Genomic DNA, 22023 nt, shown 5'->3' with positions numbered 1-22023 from the left:
TATTTTTTCTCTAGTTCAGCATTGTATTTTGATTATAGTTCAGCATTGTATTTTGATTATATTTCAGCATTGTATTTTGATTATAGTTCAGCATTGTATTTTGATGAGAATTCAGCATTGTATTTTTTCTCTAGTTCAGCATTGTATTTTGATTATAGTTCAGCATTGTATTTTGATTATAGTTCAGCATTGTATTTTGATTATATTTCAGCATTATATTTTGATTATATTTCAGCATTGTATTTTGATTATAGTTCAGCATTGTATTTTGATTATATTTCAGCATTATATTTTGATTATATTTCAGCATTGTATTTTGATTATATTTCAGCATTGTATTTTGATTATTGTTCAGCATTGTATTTTGATTATAGTTCAGCATTGTATTTTGATTATTGTTCAGCATTGTATTTTGATTATAGTTCAGCATTGTATTTTGATTATAGTTCAGCATTGTATTTTGATGAGAATTCAGCATTGTATTTTTTCTCTAGTTCAGCATTGTATTTTGATTATATTTCAGCATTGTATTTTGATTATAGTTCAGCATTGTATTTTGATGAGAATTCAGCATTGTATTTTTTCTCTAGTTCAGCATTGTATTTTGATTATAGTTCAGCATTGTATTTTGATTATATTTCAGCATTATATTTTGATTATATTTCAGCATTGTATTTTGATTATAGTTCAGCATTGTATTTTGATTATAGTTCAGCATTGTATTTTGATTATTGTTCAGCATTGTATTTTGATTATAGTTCAGCATTGTATTTTGATTATAGTTCAGCATTGTATTTTGATTATAGTTCAGCATTGTATTTTGATTATAGTTCAGCATTGTATTTTGATGAGAATTCAGCATTGTATTTTTTCTCTAGTTCAGCATTGTATTTTGATTATAGTTCAGCATTGTATTTTGATTATATTTCAGCATTGTATTTTGATGAGAATTCAGCATTGTATTTTTTCTCTAGTTCAGCATTGTATTTTGATTATAGTTCAGCATTGTATTTTGATTATAGTTCAGCATTGTATTTTGATTATATTTCAGCATTGTATTTTGATTATAGTTCAGCATTGTATTTTGATGAGAATTCAGCATTGTATTTTTTCTCTAGTTCAGCATTGTATTTTGATTATAGTTCAGCATTGTATTTTGATTATAGTTCAGCATTGTATTTTGATTATATTTCAGCATTATATTTTGATTATATTTCAGCATTGTATTTTGATTATAGTTCAGCATTGTATTTTGATTATATTTCAGCATTATATTTTGATTATATTTCAGCATTGTATTTTGATTATATTTCAGCATTGTATTTTGATTATTGTTCAGCATTGTATTTTGATTATAGTTCAGCATTGTATTTTGATTATTGTTCAGCATTGTATTTTGATTATAGTTCAGCATTGTATTTTGATTATAGTTCAGCATTGTATTTTGATGAGAATTCAGCATTGTATTTTTTCTCTAGTTCAGCATTGTATTTTGATTATATTTCAGCATTGTATTTTGATTATAGTTCAGCATTGTATTTTGATGAGAATTCAGCATTGTATTTTTTCTCTAGTTCAGCATTGTATTTTGATTATAGTTCAGCATTGTATTTTGATTATAGTTCAGCATTGTATTTTGATTATATTTCAGCATTATATTTTGATTATATTTCAGCATTGTATTTTGATTATAGTTCAGCATTGTATTTTGATTATTGTTCAGCATTGTATTTTGATTATAGTTCAGCATTGTATTTTGATTATTGTTCAGCATTGTATTTTGATTATAGTTCAGCATTGTATTTTGATGAGAATTCAGCATTGTATTTTTTCTCTAGTTCAGCAATGTATTTAGATTATTTTTCAGCATTGAATTTCGATTATTTTTCAGCAATGTATTTAGATTATTTTTCAGCATTGTATTTTGATTATTTTTCAGTATTGTATTTAGATTATTTTTCAGCAATGTATTTAGATTATTTTTCAGCATTGTGTTTTGATTATAGTTCAGCATTGTATTTTGATTATTTTTCAGCAATGTATTTAGATTATTTTTCAGCATTGTGTTTTGATTTTTGTTCAGCATTGTATTTAGATTATTTTTCAGCATTCTATTTTGATTATTGTTCAGCATTGTATTTAGATTATTTTTCAGCATTGTATTTAGATTATTTTTCAGCAATGTATTTAGATTATTTTTCAGCATTCTATTTTGATTGTAGTTGAGCATTGTATTTAGATTATAGTTCTGATGTGGAGATGCCGGTGATGGACTGGGGTGGACAAATGTAAGGAATCTTACAACACCAGGTTATAGTCCAACAATTTTATTTTAAAATCACAAGCTTTCGGAGATTATCTCCTTCGTCAGGTGAGTGAGTGAATGACAGGTTCTCAAATCGCATATCTCATATTAGGCTGGGACACCATCACACCAATCAAAGGTGTGTTTGGTGTTCAGACAGGTTAGCCACGGAAAACAGTAGCTCCCAGTGTGCTGAATACACATTGGGCCCGATTTTAGCAGGCCTGCGGGTTCCCAGCGGGTGGTCCTTCGGGAGTGTGGAAAACGCGAACCGCTAAATGAGTGCGCCCCCCGCGCGATCGCGGGATAATTGATTCCATTAAGCCGTGGTTACGGGTTCTCCGCTCCCCAGCTGCGCGCCGGCGGGCTGCGCATGCGCATTAACGTTATCGCGATGGTGGAGCTCTATTTAAAGGGGCAGTCCCCCAAAGCCCCTCCTGCTGCAAGCAAGAGGCATCACAGCATGGCGCACCCCAGGGGCAAGGCTGCGCCACGGTTCTCCGACTTCGCGCTGCAGCTGCATCTGGAGGGTGTGAGGAGGAGGAGGGACACGCTGTTCCCGACAGACGGACGCAAGTGCCCTGGCTCCGTCACCAGGAAGGCATGGGCAGAGGTGGCGGCGGAGGTCAGCAGCAGGGCCAACACCACCAGGACATGGGAGCAGTGCCGCAAGCGGTTCAATGACCTCACTAGGTCCGGCAAAGTGAGTACACCAACGCACCCTCCCACAACCCGTCCCCACCATCACACCAAACAGATCACAACCCCTCCTGCAGAGCCACCACAGCGCTCCCGCAGCAATCCTCACAGCCACTCACTCACCATCCTCGCCGTGCCCGCAAGTACCCACCGTCCCTGTCCCCACTCGAACACTACCACACACCCCAATCCCCATGCAATGGGATGGGCATGTGGCACACGCATCCTCCCATCCATCTGCCCCACGCTCAACCCACCCACACCGATGCTTGAGGCGTCTCACTATGCAATCTGCACTCACTCACGCATCTGTGTTTTGCCTTGACAGGAGAAGAGATGCAAGAACGCGCGAGAAAGGGCCCGCACCAGAGGGGGCCCGCCGCACGTGCTGGTACTTACGGATGCAGAGGTGGAGGCGCTCGACATCAGCGGAACGCAACATTGCCTCTCCATGGCGGATGGCGAGTCTGGCGCTGCAGAAACGGCCGGTAAGGGAAAGCTGACACTCACCACTCATGATCGCGAATGACCTTAGCATCACCTGGCATCTGCCGCACCGCAACATTTGTGCACATGCCTGATATTGTCCTCTGTTCTCTTGCAGGGCCGTCTGCGAGCGCTGTGTGTGAGGAGGGCGATTCCTCAGAGGACATGCCGGTCTCTGAGGGTGCATCGTCACATATAAGCCAACCATCCACCAGCGCAGAGACACGCACCTCGGTGGATCCCCCTCGCCAACTAGTTGGGGTTGCACATGGTGATTCACCGCGCACGTGTGAGCACGAGCAGACCCTGGTGGCAGGGGCAGCCGCGGAGGGTCCGCGTCGGTGGGAGCACTCATCTCCAGGCTCTGCTCAGCCGGACCCAGATGCTGAACCCAGGGGGCAACCAGTCAAAAGGAGAGTCGTCGAGGGGCACCAGCACATTGCCGAGGTACTGGCAGAGGTGCCACGCGCATTGTCCACGATCGCGCAGGTGATGGAGGAGTCCAACTCCTGCATGTGGGCATTGGTGGCACAGGTACAGGAGGGTATCGGCGACATAGTGTCGCGGGTAGGTGCGGGAACGCCTGCGGTGGAGGACAGGCTGGCCTCCCTCGAGCGTCACGCACAGCTCCACATCGAGTCCATGCAGGCCCTGACAACGGCTGTACGGATTCAGGGTGAGCAACATTCCGCCGCCATAAACAGACTGACGGATACATTGGAGGTGGCCTTGCAAGGCCTCACACATGCCATCCAAACTGTCGTCCAGCAGGGTGGAAGGGGTGATGTGGGCCGAGGCCACGAGAGGGATGATGGTGAACGGGGACATGGAAGCGGGGACGCTACTCAAGGTAACCCCCTCTCAACCAGTACCCGCAATGGTGCCTCCTCTCCAGGTGGCCGAGTCTGCCCCTGCACAGGTGCAGGAGGAGCAGTCTGTGGAGGTGCCCTCCCGGGCACCGAAACCCAGGGGGCGTCGGCTGAAAGCATCTACCAGGTCAGGGCACCAAGACGAGCAACCTGCCACTACCTCTGCTGGAGCCACAGGGGTAGCACTACGTAGGGGTACCCGTAAACGTAACCCAAGGGCGTTATAAGCACAAAGGGAATGCACCAGGGTGTCTGTTAATTTGTAATCTTTTTGTTTATAGTCGTTCACTATGTACATATTAAACGCAATCGTTCTCACCACTCCTGCCACCTCTCGTCCATTCTTCTGCGGCCTGTGCAATAGGTGGATGAACTGAAGGTGTTGATAAACACATGGGAGTATGATATTGTTGCTGTCACAGAGACATGGTTGAGGGAGGGGCAAGACTGGCAGCTCAATATTCCAGGGTACAGAATCTTCAGGCGAGACAGAGGGGGAGGTATAAGAGGAGGGGGGGTCGCAATATTAATTAAAGAATCAATTACTGCCATAAGGAGGGATGATATATTAGCAGGTTCCTCTAATGAGGCCATATGGGTGGAGCTTAAAAACAAAAAGGGGGCAAGCACTTTGATGGGAGTGTACTATAGACCCCCAAACAGTCAGGGGGAGATAGAGGAACAGATATGTAGGCAAATCTCAGAAAATTGTGCAAATAATAGGGTAATAATAGTGGGGGATTTCAACTTCCCCAATATTAACTGGGATACTCAGAGTGTAAAAGGCTTAGAGGGTACAAAATTCTTAACGTGCATCCAGGAGAGCTTTTTGAGCCAGCATGTAGAAAGTCCTACAAGAGAGGGGGCGGTACTGGACCTAATTCTAGGGAATGTGGCCGGCCAAGTGGAAGAAGCGCTAGTAGGTGAGCACTTTGGTGACAGTGACCATAATTCAGTGAGATTTAAGGTTGTCATGGAAAAGGACAGGGAGGGGCCGGAAATAAAGGTTCTAAATATTGGGGGAAGGCCGATTTTAATAGGATAAGGCAGGATCTGGCCAAAATGGACTGGGATCAGCTGCTTGTAGGAAAATCCGCATCGGAGCAATGGGAGTCTTTCAGAAGGGAGACTGAGACCATACAATGGCAACATGTTCCCGTAAAGGTCAAGGGTGGTTCCAAGAACTCCAGGGAACCTTGGATGTCAGGGGATATACGAGAATGGATTAGGAAAAAAAGGAGGGCTTTTGGCAGATACAAAAGGCTAAAGACGGAGGAAGCCCTAGAGGAGTACAAAAAGTGCAGGGGGATACTTAAAAAAGAAATTAGGAGATCAAGGAGGGGCCATGAAATAACACTGGCGAGCAAAATAAAGGAAAATCCTAAGATGTTTTATAAGTATATTAAGGGTAAGAGGATGACTAGGGAAAAAATAGGGCCCATTAGGGACAAAAATGGCAATCTGTGTGTGGAGCCGGCAGATGTAGGAGGGGTTCTAAATGAATTTTTTGCATCTGTTTTCACTATGGAGAAGGACGATGTAGACATAGAAATACGGCAGGGGGACTGTGATATACTCGAACATATTAACATCGAGCGGGAGGAGGTATTGGCGGTTTTAGCAGGCCTAAAAATGGATAAATCCCAAGGCCCGGACGAAATGTATCCCAGGCTACTGTGTGAGGCAAAGGAGGAGATTGCGGGGGTTCTGACACATATATTCAGAACCTCTCTGGCCACAGGGGGTGTGCCAGAGGACTGGAGAACCGCTAATGTAATACCATTATTAAAGAAGGGGAGTAGGGAAAAACCGGGGAACTACAGGCCAGTGAGCCTAACATCAGTGGTAGGAAAATTATTGGAAAAAATTCTGAAGGACAAAATTAGTCTCCACTTGGAGAAGCAAGGATTAATCAGGGATAGTCAACATGGCTTTGTCAAGGGAAGATCATGTCCGACTAATTTGATTGAATTTTTTGAGGGGGTGACTAGGCGTGTGGATGAGGGTAACGCAGTGGATGTGGTATACATGGATTTCAGTAAGGCCTTCGATAAAGTCCCCCACAGGAGACTGGTCAAGAAGGTACGAGCCCATGGAATCCAGGGTGCCTTGGCACTTTGGATACAAAACTGGCTTAGTGGCAGAAGGCAGAGGGTGATGGTCGAAGGTTGTTTTTGTGACTGGAAGCCTGTGGCCAGTGGGGTACCACAGGGATCGGTGCTGGGTCCCTTGCTGTTTGTGGTCTACATTAACGACTTGGATATGAATGTAAAAGGTATGATCAGTAAGTTCGCTGATGATACAAAAATTGGTAGGGTGGTAAATAGCGAGGAGGATAGCCTCAGTCTGCAGGACGATATAGATGGGTTGGTCAGATGGGCGGAACAGTGGCAAATGGAATTTAACCCGGAAAAGTGCAAGGTGATGCACTTTGGAGGGACTAACAAGGCAAGGGAATACACAATGAATGGGAGGACCCTAGGCAAGACAGAGGGTCAGAGGGATCTTGGTGTGCAAGTTCACAGATCCCTGAAGGCGGCGGAACAGGTAGATAAGGTGGTAAAGAAGGCATATGGGATACTTGCCTTTATTAGCCGAGGCATAGAATATAAGAGCAAGGAGGTTATGATGGAGCTGTATAAAACACTGGTTTGGCCACAGCTGGAGTACTGTGTGCAGTTCTGGTCGCCACACTACAGGAAGGATGTGATCGCTTTGGAGAGGGTGAGAAGTGTTCCTGGTTCAACTGGTCCGTGGGTGGCACTCTACACCAGTATCCCCCACAATGATGGCATCGCTGTATTTTGATTATAGTTCAGCATTGTATTTTGATTATAATTCAGCATTGTATTTTGATTATAGTTCAGCATTGTATTTTGATTATAATTCAGCATTATAATTTGACTGTAATTCAGCATTGTATTTTGACTATAATTCAGCATTGTATTTTGATCAAAGTTCAGTGTGGTACTTTGACAAAAGTTTAGCATTGTATTTTGACGAGAGACCGATATTGTATTTTGACTGTTGTTCAACATTGTAATTTGTTCAGCTTTGTCTTTTGACCTCAGTTCAAGGTACCCATCGTTCCTTCCTTATGAGCAGTAATCCCCACTGTCTCATCCTCCTCTCTCTCTGGCCTTGCTGCTCAGAGTGCACTCCATGGGCTAATCTCACCAACCTCCTTCCCGTCTCACTCAGCCCTACCATCGCTGCCCCCTTGGACTCTTCTCATCTCTGCATTTCCCTCCAGAATATCCATTCACTCATAAACAAGGCCCTTGCCATCCATGGCCTTATTGTGGATGATTGCATTGACATCATGGCTTTGACTGAACTTGGCTTATGGGTGGCGACACCTTGCCCCTTACATAGGAACATAGGAACAGGAGTAGGCCATTCAGCCGACTGAAGCCTCTCCGCCTGGCTATACCTTCCACCACCTGCCCTGCCCAAATAGTCGAGGTGGAGGTGTGGCCCTTATCACCAAATCGCCTAGGTCTGTCCCCCAACTCCTCTGGTACCTTCTCCTCCTTCGAGTACCTCACCTTGTTCCACCCCTCTCACCTCTCCTTTAAGGTCCTTGTTCTTTACCGGCCCCCAAGCCCCACCCCATGGTTCTCACTGAGATATCCTCACTGAGCGACTCATCCGTGGTATGATTTCAACCTCCATCTCAGCTCCCCTTCCTCTCCTCTTAATTCACTGCCTTCCTGTCCTCCCTAAACATCTTCCTTCATATAAACTCTCCTACCCATATTCACAGCCACCCCCTCAACCTTGCCATCTCTCGGAGCCTCTCTATTGCCATCGTCTCAATCACAGACAAGGCCACCTCTGATTACTTCCTTGTATCCCTCACCACCCGCATCCCCCTTCCAACCCCACTTCCTTCTGTGTCCGCCCCTGAAAAAAACTCTCCCCAAGTCATTTACGATGGCACTTTCAAACTCCCAACTATCTAGCCTTTGGTCCTGCATTTTCCACTGGATTTCTGCACTGTCGATCTGCTCAATCAGTCCCTTTGATGCCTTTGTCCTCAGTAAATCCCATACTTTCTTCCATTCTGGTCGTTCCTCTTGGTATGACCCCGATCTTTGCTCCCTCAAGTCCAAGGGGTGCCAACATGAGCGTATCTGGTGCACAAATGGTTTAGCCACCCATCACCGTCAATAGATAAGTGGAGCGAGGGAGTGTACTGTTCCGTGAATAAAGGGAAACAGGAAGAGTCCGGCTACACTGTTTGTATTTAGATCACCGCCTGACACATCAATATGAAAAGTGCTACCATCCAACTGAGCTTACAAAGCATCTGATTGATAAGCATTTTTACAACTTATTTCTGAATGGCAAAACCTCTCAGACTTACGAATGCTCTTACTATCTTTTTTGTCTTCCTTTGCTGATCTTAATATCTCTCCCAGTCCCCTGGATCTGCACTATTCTTTGCACTTTTGTATGCTGTTTCCTTTAGTTTTATGTTACTGCTTATGTCTTCTGTTGACTGTGGATGTTTTATTTGGTAAGTAGAGTTCTTGCCCCTCGGGGGTATATATCCATTGTTTCCTGCCCATCAGCCAATTTCTAATCTTTACCCAAGATTTACCCTGAATCCCCAAATCTTTGAGCTTAACTTTTGCCCTTTCGTGACAAACTTTGTCAAAGGCCTTCTATAAGTCCAAGTACAACATGTCATAGGTCAACATTACCACAGTCCACTTGGAATGTCATTTCCTCAAAGAATTTAAGGAGGTTGGTTATGCAGAATCTTCCCCTTCTGAAACCAGTTATTATTGTACAGATAATTTTCAAGTTTACACTGATAATCGTTCCATTGCTTAACATGGGATTGAAGTATAACTAATGGGTCTGCAGTTGTTTGTGTCCGTTTTGTCCCCTTTTTGAACATGGGCACCACATCAGCCTGTTTCCAATGTACGGGTACCTCCCCAGCGACCAGTGACTCCGGCATAATGATTGTCAGTGCCTCACAAATCTCCACCCTAGTCTCTCAGCACTCTGGGATAAGTACTGCCTGTTTGTGAGGGTTTATTGTTTTTGAGTCCTTGTCAGACACGTGGCTGACCAAAAACAAAAAATAACCTGACCTGGGAGTGCCTGATGGTGACATTGTGCAGGGAAATGTTATCCTCTATCAAACCAGTTATATGTCTGACCTGGGAGTGCCTGATGGTGACATTAGGAGCCAATATATAATCAGGTAGTTCCGTTCTGAGCAGTGACATCCCTCACCCCATTGAACAGAAAGTAAAATCACCAAAATAATAACTAATAATATTAGTCGGAAGTGCTTTGAAACTCAAATGGTTCCAAAAATGATGATCTTACATAGAATTACATAGAATGTACAAAACAGAAACAGGCCATTTGGCCCAACAGGCCCATATTGGTGTTTATGCTCCACACGAGCCTCCTCCCACCCTTCTTCATCTAACCCCATCAAAATATCCTTTTCCTTTCTCCCTTGTGTTTATCGAACTTCTCCTTAAATGCATCACCTTGGTAGCAACCCCATTCCAGGAATCCAACCTGAATGAAAATCCCAGCCAGACGATGACATGAGGTCCACACCTCAACTTTGGTTCAATTTTCTCCCCCTCGCCCTCCTGAAACCTCATCCTTCATCAGTAAGTGCATTTGGTCCAGTGGTACAAAGTACACGGGAGCTTCCAGACACAAATGCAATACATTTTCCACAAATTAACAATATGATTAATGATCTGAACTCTTTCTCGACAATTCAAAGGATGTTATTTTTAAAATTCGTAACAAAATATTATAATTCATTTAAATTAGGTACACTGCACATGCTCAGACTGCACGGTCCAAATTCAGCTCCCACCATTGGCCAAAATATCAAGGCCAAGTCCTGGATTTTGGGAAAAGCTGAAGCCTTCAAGTAAAAACTTTATTGAACGCATTAAGAGACAATTCAATGGACAAATGTATCCATTGAACCTTCCTAACCCGAATGTTATTGTGAATTACAGAATTTTAATTTACATTTGTTTAAATCCTTGTTTGGCTCATTAGAAAAAAATGGCAGATGGAAAAATGATCAAAGCATTTGGGAATTGAGCGACCAGATGCCCATTCAGAGTTAGGAGTTTACACGGGGAAATGCCATTATAAATGTGGACATAGGAATTTATAAAGGGAAAAAGTTCACACAAAAATGTGACAAAACGTAAATCCATGGGAAGAGTTTTTAATGATTATGGATATGTCGCTCCAAATAATTCATTCCATTCTCTTCAAACTCCATTAATTTATTTCATGCTCTTCTTCCAACTCCATCATTTATCGAATTCTCCCCGAAGCCTCAGTGATTGATCTTATTGAAGATCTTTCCTCCTTTTCATCGCAAAACTCAAAAGTCTTTTCCCCATCAACCGACCCCACGCTCCGATTAACCTGGAGCACGGCACGGGGCTGGGAGCAGTGCCGGTGCAACACAGCGGGAGCTGGCGGGACCGGGAGTCCCCGAGTCCGGATCGAGCCGGCGGGACCGGGAGTCCCCGAGTCCGGATCGAGCCGGCGGGACCGGGAGTCCCCGAGTCCGGATCGAGCCGGCGGGACCGGGAGTCCCCGAGTCCGGATCGAGCCGGCGGGACCGGGAGTCCCCGAGTCCGGATCGAGCCGGCGGGACCGGGAGTCCCCGAGTCCGGATCGAGCCGGCGGGACCGGGAGTCCCCGAGTCCGGATCGAGCCGGCGGGACCGGGAGTCCCCGAGTCCGGATCGAGCCGGCGGGACCGGGAGTCCCCGAGTCCGGATCGAGCCGGCGGGACCGGGAGTCCCCGAGTCCGGATCGAGCCGGCGGGACCGGGAGTCCCCGAGTCCGGATCGAGCCGGCGGGACCGGGAGTCCCCGAGTCCGGATCGAGCCGGCGGGACCGGGAGTCCCCGAGTCCGGATCGAGCCGGCTGATGTGCCCGTTCACTGTGTCCCGGAGCCGGAGTTACTGAGCAAGACTGAGCCCGGAAACATTTGTAATTCTCAGCGAGCGATTGGCCGCGGTTTTGATCGACTTGTGACACATCATTGGGAAACGAAAGTGGAACCTCGGGCGGGAGAGATCAGAAAGCCCAGCAACAGGAGCTCGAACCTCCATCCCGGTAAGTGTGAGAATTAGTGTAACTGTACAATCAGTGAGTGAGAATTAGTGTAACTGTACAATCAGTGAGTGAGAATTAGTGTAACTGTACAATCAGTGAGTGAGAATTAGTGTAACTGCACAATTAGTGAGTGAGAATTAGTGTAACTGTACAATCAGTGAGTGAGAATTAGTGTAACTGTACAATCAGTGAGTGAGAATTAGTGTAACTGCACAATTAGTGAGTGAGAATTAGTGTAACTGTACAATCAGTGAGTGAGAATTAGTGTAACTGTACAATCAGTGAGTGAGAATTAGTGTAACTGTACAATCAGTGAGTGAGAATTAGTGTAACTGTACAATCAGTGAGTGAGAATTAGTGTAACTGTACACTTAGTGAGTGAGAATTAGTGTAACTGTACAATCAGTGAGTGTGAGAATTAGTGTAACTGTACAATCAGTGAGTGAGAATTAGTGTAACTGCACAATTAGTGAGTGAGAATTAGTGTAACTGTACACTTAGTGAGTGAGAATTAGTGTAACTGTACAATTAGTGAGTGAGAATTAGTGTAACTGTACAATCAGTGAGTGAGAATTAGTGTAACTGTACAATCAGTGAGTGAGAATTAGTGTAACTGTACAATCAGTGAGTGAGAATTAGTGTAACTGTACACTTAGTGAGTGAGAATTAGTGTAACTGTACAATCAGTGAGTGAGAATTAGTGTAACTGTACAATCAGTGAGTGAGAATTAGTGTAACTGCACAATTAGTGAGTGAGAATTAGTGTAACTGTACACTTAGTGAGTGAGAATTAGTGTAACTGTACAATCAGTGAGTGAGAATTAGTGTAACTGTACAATCAGTGAGTGAGAATTAGTGTAACTGCACAATTAGTGAGTGAGAATTAGTGTAACTGTACAATCAGTGAGTGAGAATTAGTGTAACTGCACAATTAGTGAGTGAGAATTAGTGTAACTGTACAATTAGTGAGTGAGAATTAGTGTAACTGTACAATCAGTGAGTGAGAATTAGTGTAACTGTACAATTAGTGAGTGAGAATTAGTGTAACTGTACAATTAGTGAGTGAGAATTAGTGTAACTGTACAATCAGTGAGTGAGAATTAGTGTAACTGTACAATCAGTGAGTGAGAATTAGTGTAACTGCACAATTAGTGAGTGAGAATTAGTGTAACTGTACAATTAGTGAGTGAGAATTAGTGTAACTGTACAATTAGTGAGTGTGAGAATTAGTGTAACTGTACAATCAGTGAGTGAGAATTAGTGTAACTGTACAATTAGTGAGTGTGAGAATTAGTGTAACTGTACAATTAGTGAGTGAGAATTAGTGTGACTACAATTAGCGAGTGTGAGAATTGGTGTAACTACAATTGGTGAGTGTGAGAATTGGTGTAAACTACAATGAGCGAGTGTGAGAATTGGTGTAACTGTGTCAGTGCTCACTTGTTTGCTCACAGCTCCCCTCTCTATCTCTATGGTTTCACCCCCAGTCTCTGGTATGAAAGTGTGTCCCGGGAGTAACCAGGGCCATTCATTCTGTGCCAGTCCCCGATGTGCTGCTTGGGGCCAGTTTTTAAGAACGTGCTTTGTATTAAGATCGATACATGAGCCTGTGCTCGGTTTAAATGCACGAAGTGCACTCCTCGCAGACTGAGGAAGCGGTGGATGCTTCTTAGAGCAGCAGAGAGGGTTTGGGCGTGAAATGTGCAGATCTCCCTCCATCTCTCACACACCAGACGTGGGAGGAACTAACCGCCAGAGCAGGGGCTGAGAATCGCAGAAATCAAATCAAAACGGCAACTGCAAGAATTTACAGCAGATCTACTGCACTTGAAAGAACCATAGTCGCAGGCAATTCGGCCCATCATATCTGTGCCAACCCTTTGCCAGAGGAATCCAGAACTAATCTCACCGCTCCGCTCTCCCCATAGCCCTGGATCAATCCCAAACTAATCCCACTGCCCCACTCTCTCCCCATAGCCCTGGATCAATCCCAAACTAATCCCACTGCCCCACTCTCTCCCCATAGCCCTGGATCAATCCCAAACTAATCCCACTGCCCCACACTCTCCCCATAGCCCTGCATCACCCTAAACTAATCCCACTGCCCCACTCTCTCCCCATAGCCCTGGATCAATCCCAAACTAATCCCACTGCCCCACTCTCTCCCCATAGCCCTGGATCAATCCCAAACTAATCCCACTGCCCCACACTCTCCCCATAGCCCTGCATCACCCTAAACTAATCCCACTGCCCCACTCTCTCCCCATAGCCCTGGATCAATCCCAAACTAATCACACTGCCCCACTCTCTCCCCATAGCCCTGGATCAATCCCAAACTAATCCCACTGCCCCACTCTCTCCCCATAGCCCTGGATCAATCCCAAACTAATCCCACTGCCCCACTCTCTCCCCATAGCCCTGGATCAATCCCAAACTAATCCCACTCCCTCCCCATAGCCCTGGATCAATCCCAAACTAATCCCACTGCCCCACTCTCTCCCCATAGCCCTGTATCACCCTAAACTAATCCCACTGCCCCACTCTCTCCCCATAGCCCTGTATCAATCCCAAACTAATCCCACTCCCTCCCCATAGCCCTGGATCAATCCTAAACTAATCCCACTGCCCCACTCTCTCCCCATAGCCCTGCATCAATCCCAAACTAATCCCACTGCCCCACTCTCTCCCCATAGTCCTGGAACAATCCCAAACTAATCCCACTGCCCCACTCCCTCCCCATAGCCCTGGATCAATCCCAAACTAACCCCACTGCCCCACTCCCTCCCCATAGCCCTGGATCAATCCCAAACTAATCCCACTGCCCCACTCTCTCCCCATAGCCCTGTATCAATCCCAAACTAATCCCACTGCCCCACTCTCTCCCCATAGTCCTGGATCAATCCCAAACTAATCCCACTGCCCCACTCCCTCCCCATAGCCCTGAATCAATCCCAAACTAACCCCACTGCCCCACTCCCTCCCCATAGCCCTGGATCAATCCCAAACTAATCCCACTGCCCCACTCTCTCCCCATAGCCCTGTATCAATCCCAAACTAATCCCACTGCCCCACTCTCTCCCCATAGTCCTGGATCAATCCCAAACTAATCCCACTGCCCCACTCCCTCCCCATAGCCCTGGATCAATCCCAAACTAACCCCACTGCCCCACTCCCTCCCCATAGCCCTGGATCAATCCCAAACTAATCCCACTGCCCCACTCTCTCCCCATAGCCCTGTATCAATCCCAAACTAATCCCACTGCCCCACTCTCTCCCCATAGTCCTGGATCAATCCCAAACTAATCCCACTGCCCCACTCCCTCCCCATAGCCCTGGATCAATCCCAAACTAACCCCACTGCCCCACTCCCTCCCCATAGCCCTGGATCAATCCCAAACTAATCCCACTGCCCCACTCTCTCCCCATAGCCCTGGATCAATCCCAAACTAATCCCACTGCCCCACTCTCTCCCCATAGTCCTGGATTAATCCCACTGCCCCACTCCCTCACCATAGCCCTGGATCAATCCCAAACTAATCCCACTGCCCCACACTCTCCCCATAGTCCTATATTAATCCCAATCTAATCCCACTGCCCCACTCTCTCCCCACAACCCTGGATCAAGCCCAAACTAATCCCACTGCCTTGCTCTGGCTCTATCCCTGTATCATCCACGGTTCTGTTAGTTGCAGTTGGTAGAGACTCTTTTTAAGCAGACTGTAAATAGACCTTGTTTGCTTTGCTGTTTGCTGAGTAAATAAACTTTGCTTTGTTTGCTGTAAAACACACTGGCCGCAAATCCTGCCTGTCTTAAGTCCCGATCCGCCTCCAACTGATTGGCTGACACAGTGGTGTCAATAGACTCTCCGATCTTCCTCTGCTTCAAGCATTTATCCAATTTTCCCTTAAACATGTGATGGTCTCTGCACATCCTCTCCCAGTGTCCTGACCAATATTTATCCCTCAACCAACACGAAAAAACAGATTGGGGCAGAAATTGCGTGGAGCGGTGAAGTCATGGTTACCACCGCTCTATAGTTTTAAATTAACGAGCTTGCTTACTGCAGTCTTTATTTTGGGCACTTCCTCAGATAGGAAGTGGAGAAGAGCTCAGCGTCAGTTCAAGTGAAGAGGAACATGCTTTCCCCTCGAACAATCAGATTGCAGCTCCCAAACTGTTTCTGCAGGAACTGAATTAAAACCAATTTAAAAACAGTTATAGACCGCAAATAAAAAGTCCAGGCCAGAAATAATTGAAGTAAAGACCGCAGTAAGCAAGCTTGTTAATTTAAATAAGAGACAGAAGGGAAAAGTTTAAAACAAAAAGTAAAATTTTTTAATTTAAATTTTTTTTAATGACCAAAAACTACTAAAATAAGGAGTAATGAGATCCACATTTTTAAAAGTTAATTTTCAGTTGTTTGGCAGTCATTAAGACTTACCGCGCTGTTAAAACTTAGATTAGACCTGGTATTTTTAAGCATACCTCTTTTATGGCGATATTACTTACTTTCCAACTGGGCAGATGAGCATGTTGGCCTTTTCAATGATTTCACAGATTGCAGCGTGCAAGATCCCTTTAATTAGAAGCTGTCGTATCGCTGGCGAACCAGGAGGAGCAAGTTCCGGATTTCCACGTTTCACTGCGCATGTGCGAATGCCGGAAACTTGCTCCTCCATTTCGCCACGATCAAAGGTGAACGCTGTTGAGCTCAGCATTCTTTTCCAAGCAATTTCTGGCCCATTATCTCACCATTTCTTATTGCTGTTTGTGGGACCTTGCTGTGCACAATTTGTCCATGTTGCCCTATATTACACCAGTGACTACACTTCAAAAACACTTCATTGGCTGTGCAGCAATTTGGAATGTCCTGAGGTTGTGAAGGATGCTATACACATGCAAGTTCTTTTTTAAACCCTTCCACCTGTCCACTTCCCTCTCCTCTTTTAAGATCCTCCTCAGAACACATCTCTTTGACCAAGCTTGGTGAACCTCAACTTCTAAAGGGCACTTTACAAAGTCCCTCATGAAAGGCTATTAATTAAACTTAAAAGTTAGGGGATACAAGGTAAAGTCTAGGAATAGACAAAGAACTGGTTGAAGGGTAGAAAGCAATGAGTATTTGGCAGAGGAGTTTGGTTTTGTGGGGTGAAGTACTGACGGGAGTGCCCCAGGGCTCGGTGTTCTCATTTACGTAAATGACTTGGACTCAGAAACCCAATACAACGTGGTCAAACTTACTGATACAAAACTGGCTTAGTGGCAGAAGGCAGAGGGTGATGGTCGAAGGTTGTTTTTGTGACTGGAAGCCTGTGGCCAGTGGGGTACCACAGGGATCGGTGCTGGGTCCCTTGCTGTTTGTGGTCTACATTAATGACTTGGATATGAATGTAAAAGGTATGATCAGTAAGTTCGCTGATGATACAAAAATTGGTAGGGTGGTAAATAGCGAGGAGGATAGCCTTAGTCTGCAGGACGATATAGATGGGTTGGTCAGATGGGCGGAACAGTGGCAGATGGAATTTAACCCGGAAAAGTGCGAGGTGATGCACTTTGGAGGGACTAACAAGGCAAGGGAATACACAATGAATGGGAGGACCCTAGGCAAGACAGAGGGTCAGAGGGATCTTGGTGTGCAAGTTCACAGATCCCTGAAGGCGGCGGAACAGGTAGATAAGGTGGTAAAGAAGGCATATGGGATACTTGCCTTTATTAGCCGAGGCATAGAATATAAGAGCAAGGAGGTTATGATGGAGCTGTATAAAACACTGGTTAGGCCACAGCTGGAGTACTGTGTGCAGTTCTGGTCGCCACACTACAGGAAGGATGTGATCGCTTTGGAGAGGGTGCAGAGGAGATTCACCAGGATGTTACCAGGGCTGGAGCGCTTCAGCTATGAAGAGAGACTGGGAAGATTGGGTTTGTTTTCCTTGGAGCAGAGGAGGCTGAAGGGGGACATGATTGAGGTGTACAAAATTATGAGGGGCACAGATAGGATGGATACTAAGGAGCTTTTTCCCTTCGTTGAGGGTACTATAACAAGGGGACATAGATTCAAGGTAAAAGGCGGGAGGTTTAGAGGGGATTTGAGAAAGAACTTTTTCACCCAGAGGGTGGTTGGAGTCTGGAACTCACTGCCTGAGAGGGTTGTGGAGGCAGGAACCCTCACAACATTCAAGAAGCATTTGGATGAGCACTTGAAATGCCATAGCATACAAGGCTACGGACCAAATGCTGGAATATGGGATTAGAGTAGACAGGGCTGATGGCCGGCGCGGACACGATGGACCGAAGGGCCTCTATCCGTGCTGTATGACTCTATGACTCTATGATGATTCAAAACACGGAAGGGCAGTGGGATTGGAGGAAACAGCTCAAAAATTACAGAGTGAGTTCAACAAAATAAACATGTGAACAGAGTGATGGCAAATAAAACTTAAAGCAGACAAGTGTAAAGTACTGCATGTAGGACGGAAAAGTAAACCATACACGTACTCCACGAATGGTGCGGAAATAGCTAAGGATGAAGTGGAAAGAGACCTAGGAGTCACAGTAAATTCAACACTGTAGAGCAGCAGTCAACAAAACCAATAGAATGTTGAATTACAGAGCCAAAACAGTGAATACAAGTCCGAGAAAGTCATGATCGTACTGTACAGGGTTCTTGCCAGACTCCACCTTGACTATTGAGTCCAGTATTGGTCACAGAGACACAAGAGAGACATTCAAGTGCTGTAGGCAATGTAGAGAAGAGCCACAAGGCTGATCTCCAGTCCCCAGGGTCGGGTCTGGGATGTGAGGAAAGACTGGAGAAACTTGGAATTTTCAGCCTGAAAAGAAGGCATCTGAGAGGTGATCTTATCGAGGGATATAAGATTGGGAGTAAGACAAGGAAACAAAGGTTCAACTCGTGAAAGGCAACTTCAAGACTAATATCAAGGAGTTCTTCTCAAAGAGTAATTAAACATGGGATGGACTTTAGTTACATTTCCCCTTCACCCCTGAGTGATTGTACTCCCTCTGATTCTTTTACTGTTAGAACTGGTTAGAATGTGTAACTTAGAAGGAGGAGTTGAGGTGACGAGCATAGATGCTGGTAAGGAGGGGGGAGCAGGGGGAGGCTCGTGTGGAGCATAAGCACCGACATAGACCTGTTCAGCCGAATGGCCAGTTTCTGTGCTGTACGTTCTTTTGAATTCTATGTAAGCCTGAAGCTGTGATGTTGTATCGTTCATCGAAGAATGGAAGGAGCTGCAATGGAGACTTTCGGTTAATTCCAACAGCTAACGCAATGCTCATTCATTGGACCTGTCATTGAAAGCTTACCAAGATACCAAGTCTGATAGAGACGTTTGTGAAAGATTCACCAGAATGTTACCAGGGCTCCAAAGATTTAATTATGAGGAGAGATTACATAAACTAAGCTTTTATTCCCTGGAATTTAGAAGGATAAGGGGTGATTTGATTGAGGTTTTTAGGATTTTGAAAGGGTAGATAGAGAGAAACTTTTTCTGCTGGTGGGGGAGTCCAGGACAAGGGGATATAACCTTAAAAATCAGAGCCAGGCCATTCAGGAGAGAAGTTAGGAAACACTTCTTCACACAAAGGGTGGGAGAAGTGTGGAACTCTCTCCCACAAAAAGCAGTAGATGCTAGCTCAATTCATAATTTTAAATCTGAGATCGATAGGTTTTTTGCTAGCCGAGGGTATTAAGAGTGACGGAGCCAAGGCGGGGACTCACAAATGAAACTAACCTAAGAGGCAAAAAATCTAGAGTAAGAAGGAAAGAAAAGGCCAAAAATATATCACCATCCATTGTTTCTGATCAAACTTTTCTCCAGTTTAGTGCTTGGACTTTCTGTCTGTACTTAACAACAGCACTGGTCAAATCAAAAATTGGAAAACCGTTTCAAAGCAAGATTACGTCCATGCTCGTAACAATGCGAGCCCATGCTTGTAATGATACCAGGCCAAGTTTGTAATAATGCAGGCCACACATAGGAGTGGGAGTAGGCCATTCAGCCCCTCGAGCCTGTTCCACCATCCAATGAGATCATGGCTGATCTGAATCTTAATCCATTTACCCGCCTTGGCTCCGTCACTCTTAATACCCTCGGCTAGCAAAAAACCTATCGATCTCAGATTTAAAATTATGAATTGAGCTAGCATCTACTGCTCTCTGTGGGAGAGAGTTCCACACTTCTCCCACCCTTTGTGTGAAGAAGTGTTTCCTAACTTCTCTCCTGAATGGCCTGGCTCTGATTTTTAAGGTTATATCCCCTTGTCCTAGACTCCCCCACCAGCAGAAAAAGTTTCTCTCTATCTACCCTTTCAAAATCCTAAAAACCTCAATCAAATCACCCCTTATCCTTCTATATTCCAGGGAATAAAAGCTTAGTTTATGTAATCTCTCCTCATAATTAAATCTTTGGAGCCCTGGTAACATTCTGGTGAATCTGCGCTGCTCTCCTTCCAAGACCAATATATCCTTTCTGAGGTGCGGTGCCCAGAACTGTACCCAGTATTCCAGATGTGGTCTAACCAGGTCATTGTATAGATGTAGCAAAACTTCCCTTTATATTCTAGTCCTTTAAATATAAAGGCTAACATTCCATTAGCCTCTTTGATTATTTTTTGTACCTGACCACTACATTTTAGTGATCTGTGTACATGGACTCCTCAATCTCTTTGGACCGCCACTGTTCCGAGCTTTTCACCATTTAAACAATACTCGGATCGATCCTTCCCTGGTCCAAAATGGATGACCTCACACTTACCTGCGTTGAAATCCATCTGCCACAGTTTTGGCCACTCTGTCAATGTCTCTTTGAATTTTATGCTCCCGTCTACACTACTTACCATGTCACCAATCTTTCTGTTGTTGGCAAACTTGGATATATGGCTCTCTATTGTGTGATCAAAATCAATAATAAATATAGTGAATAGTTGAGGCCCCAGCACAGATCCTTGTGGGACACCTCTAGTCACTTCCTTCCATTTCGAGTATATACCCATTGTCCCTACTCTATCTTTTACTGCTTAGGCAATCTCCTAACCAGGTCAATAATTTGCCTTCAATTCCATGAGCTTTAATCTCAGCTAACAGTCTCTTATGTGGAAACTTATCAAATGTCCTGTGGAAGTCCATAGAAACGACATCCTTTTTTTAAATATTCGTTCATGGGACGTGGGCATCGCTGGCAAGGCCAGTATTTATTGCCCATCCCTAATTGCCCTTGAGAAGGTGGTGGTCAGCCACTTTCTTGAACCGCAGTCCATGTGGTGAAGGTTCTCCCACAGTGCTGTTAGGTAGGCTGTTTCAGGATTTTGACCCAGTGATGATGAAGGAATGGTGATATATTTCCAAGTTGGGATGGTGTGTGACTTGGAGGGGAACGTGCAGGTGGTGGTGTTCCCATGTACCTGCTGCTCTTGTCCTTCGAGGTGTTAGAGGTCGCGGGTTTGGGAGGTGCTGTTGAAGAAGCCTTGGCGAGTTGCTGCAGTGCATCCTGTGGATGGTACACACTGCAGCCACAGTGCGCCGGTGGTGAAGGGAGTGAATGTTTAGGGTGGTGGATGAGGTGCCAATCAAGCAGGCTGCTTTTTCCTGGATGGTGTCAAGCTTCTTGAGTGTTATTGGAGTTGCACTCATCCAGGCAAGTGGAGAGTATTCCATCACACTCCTGACTTGTGCCTTGAAGATGGTGGAAAGGCTTTGGGGAGTCAGGAGGTGAGTCACTCGCCGCAGAATACCCAGCCTCTGACCTGTAGCCACTGTATTTATGTGGCTGGTCCAGTTAAGTTTCTGGCCAATGGTGACCCCCAGGATGTTGATGGTGGGGGATTCGGCGATGGTAACGTCGTTGAATGTCAAGGGGAGGTGGTTGGACTCTCTCTTGTTGGAGATGGTCATTGCCTGGCACTTGTCTGGTGCAAATGTTACTTGCCACTTATCAGCCCAAGCCTGGATGTTATCCAGGTCTTGCTGCCTGCATCCATAGACATTCCCCTGTCTATTTGTAATGATGCCAGCCCACAGCATGAAAGTTTATTGAAAAGTATGCACTCTCTCTTTTCTAGAGGATTGGATTGAGGAACTGAGAAAGGTTCACATCTTAGAAAGTAGATGAGTTGCACCGAGAGTCAACGATCAGGATCACTCTGTAAACTGTTAAAACTACGGTCATCTTCATGTTGGACTATACTATTGACAATTAATAGAAATGGTTTTCTTTCAGATCAGTTCAGCACAATGGAGCCGGCTGATTCAGAGGGAGCCCCCAACACTTCCTTTCCCTACACTTCCGCAGGTACAGCTCATTGTGTAACAATGTGGAGCCTTTTATTATTCAATTGAGAAAATGATTGAGTCTCAGGTTCACTCCTGAAATGCCACCTTCCTCAATACACTGGGGCGCTGAGTGGGAAAGCTCGCTGGAGAGGCTGGTGGAAGGGTAGATATCATGTTGGTGGTGTGGCCCCAATTATCACAGCTTCAGACTTGTACAGAACCAAGATCTGTCCAGT

The 22023-nt window shown here is 45.1% G+C and overlaps 1 protein-coding gene and 1 long non-coding RNA gene across 4 annotated transcripts in view; one reads left to right on the top strand and one right to left on the bottom strand.

Moving 5' to 3' along the window:
- LOC137342484 (uncharacterized) overlaps window positions 1–22023 on the bottom strand; it is a 58531-nt gene that overhangs the window by 35768 nt on the left and 740 nt on the right. The gene's annotated exons all lie outside the window — the stretch shown is intronic.
- Window positions 11238–22023, top strand: part of LOC137342483 (nuclear GTPase SLIP-GC-like) — a 156444-nt gene continuing 145658 nt past the window's right edge. For all 3 annotated transcript variants that reach the window (XM_068006372.1, XM_068006374.1, XM_068006373.1), the window contains exons 1-2: window positions 11238–11495; window positions 21735–21806. In XM_068006372.1, the coding sequence (XP_067862473.1) occupies window positions 21749–21806 (58 nt within the window). In that variant the 5' untranslated portion in view covers window positions 11238–11495; window positions 21735–21748. The remainder of the gene's footprint in view (window positions 11496–21734; window positions 21807–22023) is intronic.

The sequence above is a fragment of the Heptranchias perlo genome, chromosome 26 (assembly GCF_035084215.1).
Source record: "Heptranchias perlo isolate sHepPer1 chromosome 26, sHepPer1.hap1, whole genome shotgun sequence".
Lineage (NCBI taxonomy): Eukaryota > Metazoa > Chordata > Chondrichthyes > Hexanchiformes > Hexanchidae > Heptranchias > Heptranchias perlo.
Note: the sequence above shows the minus strand (reverse complement) of the source record. Positions and strands in the feature narration are given on the sequence as shown.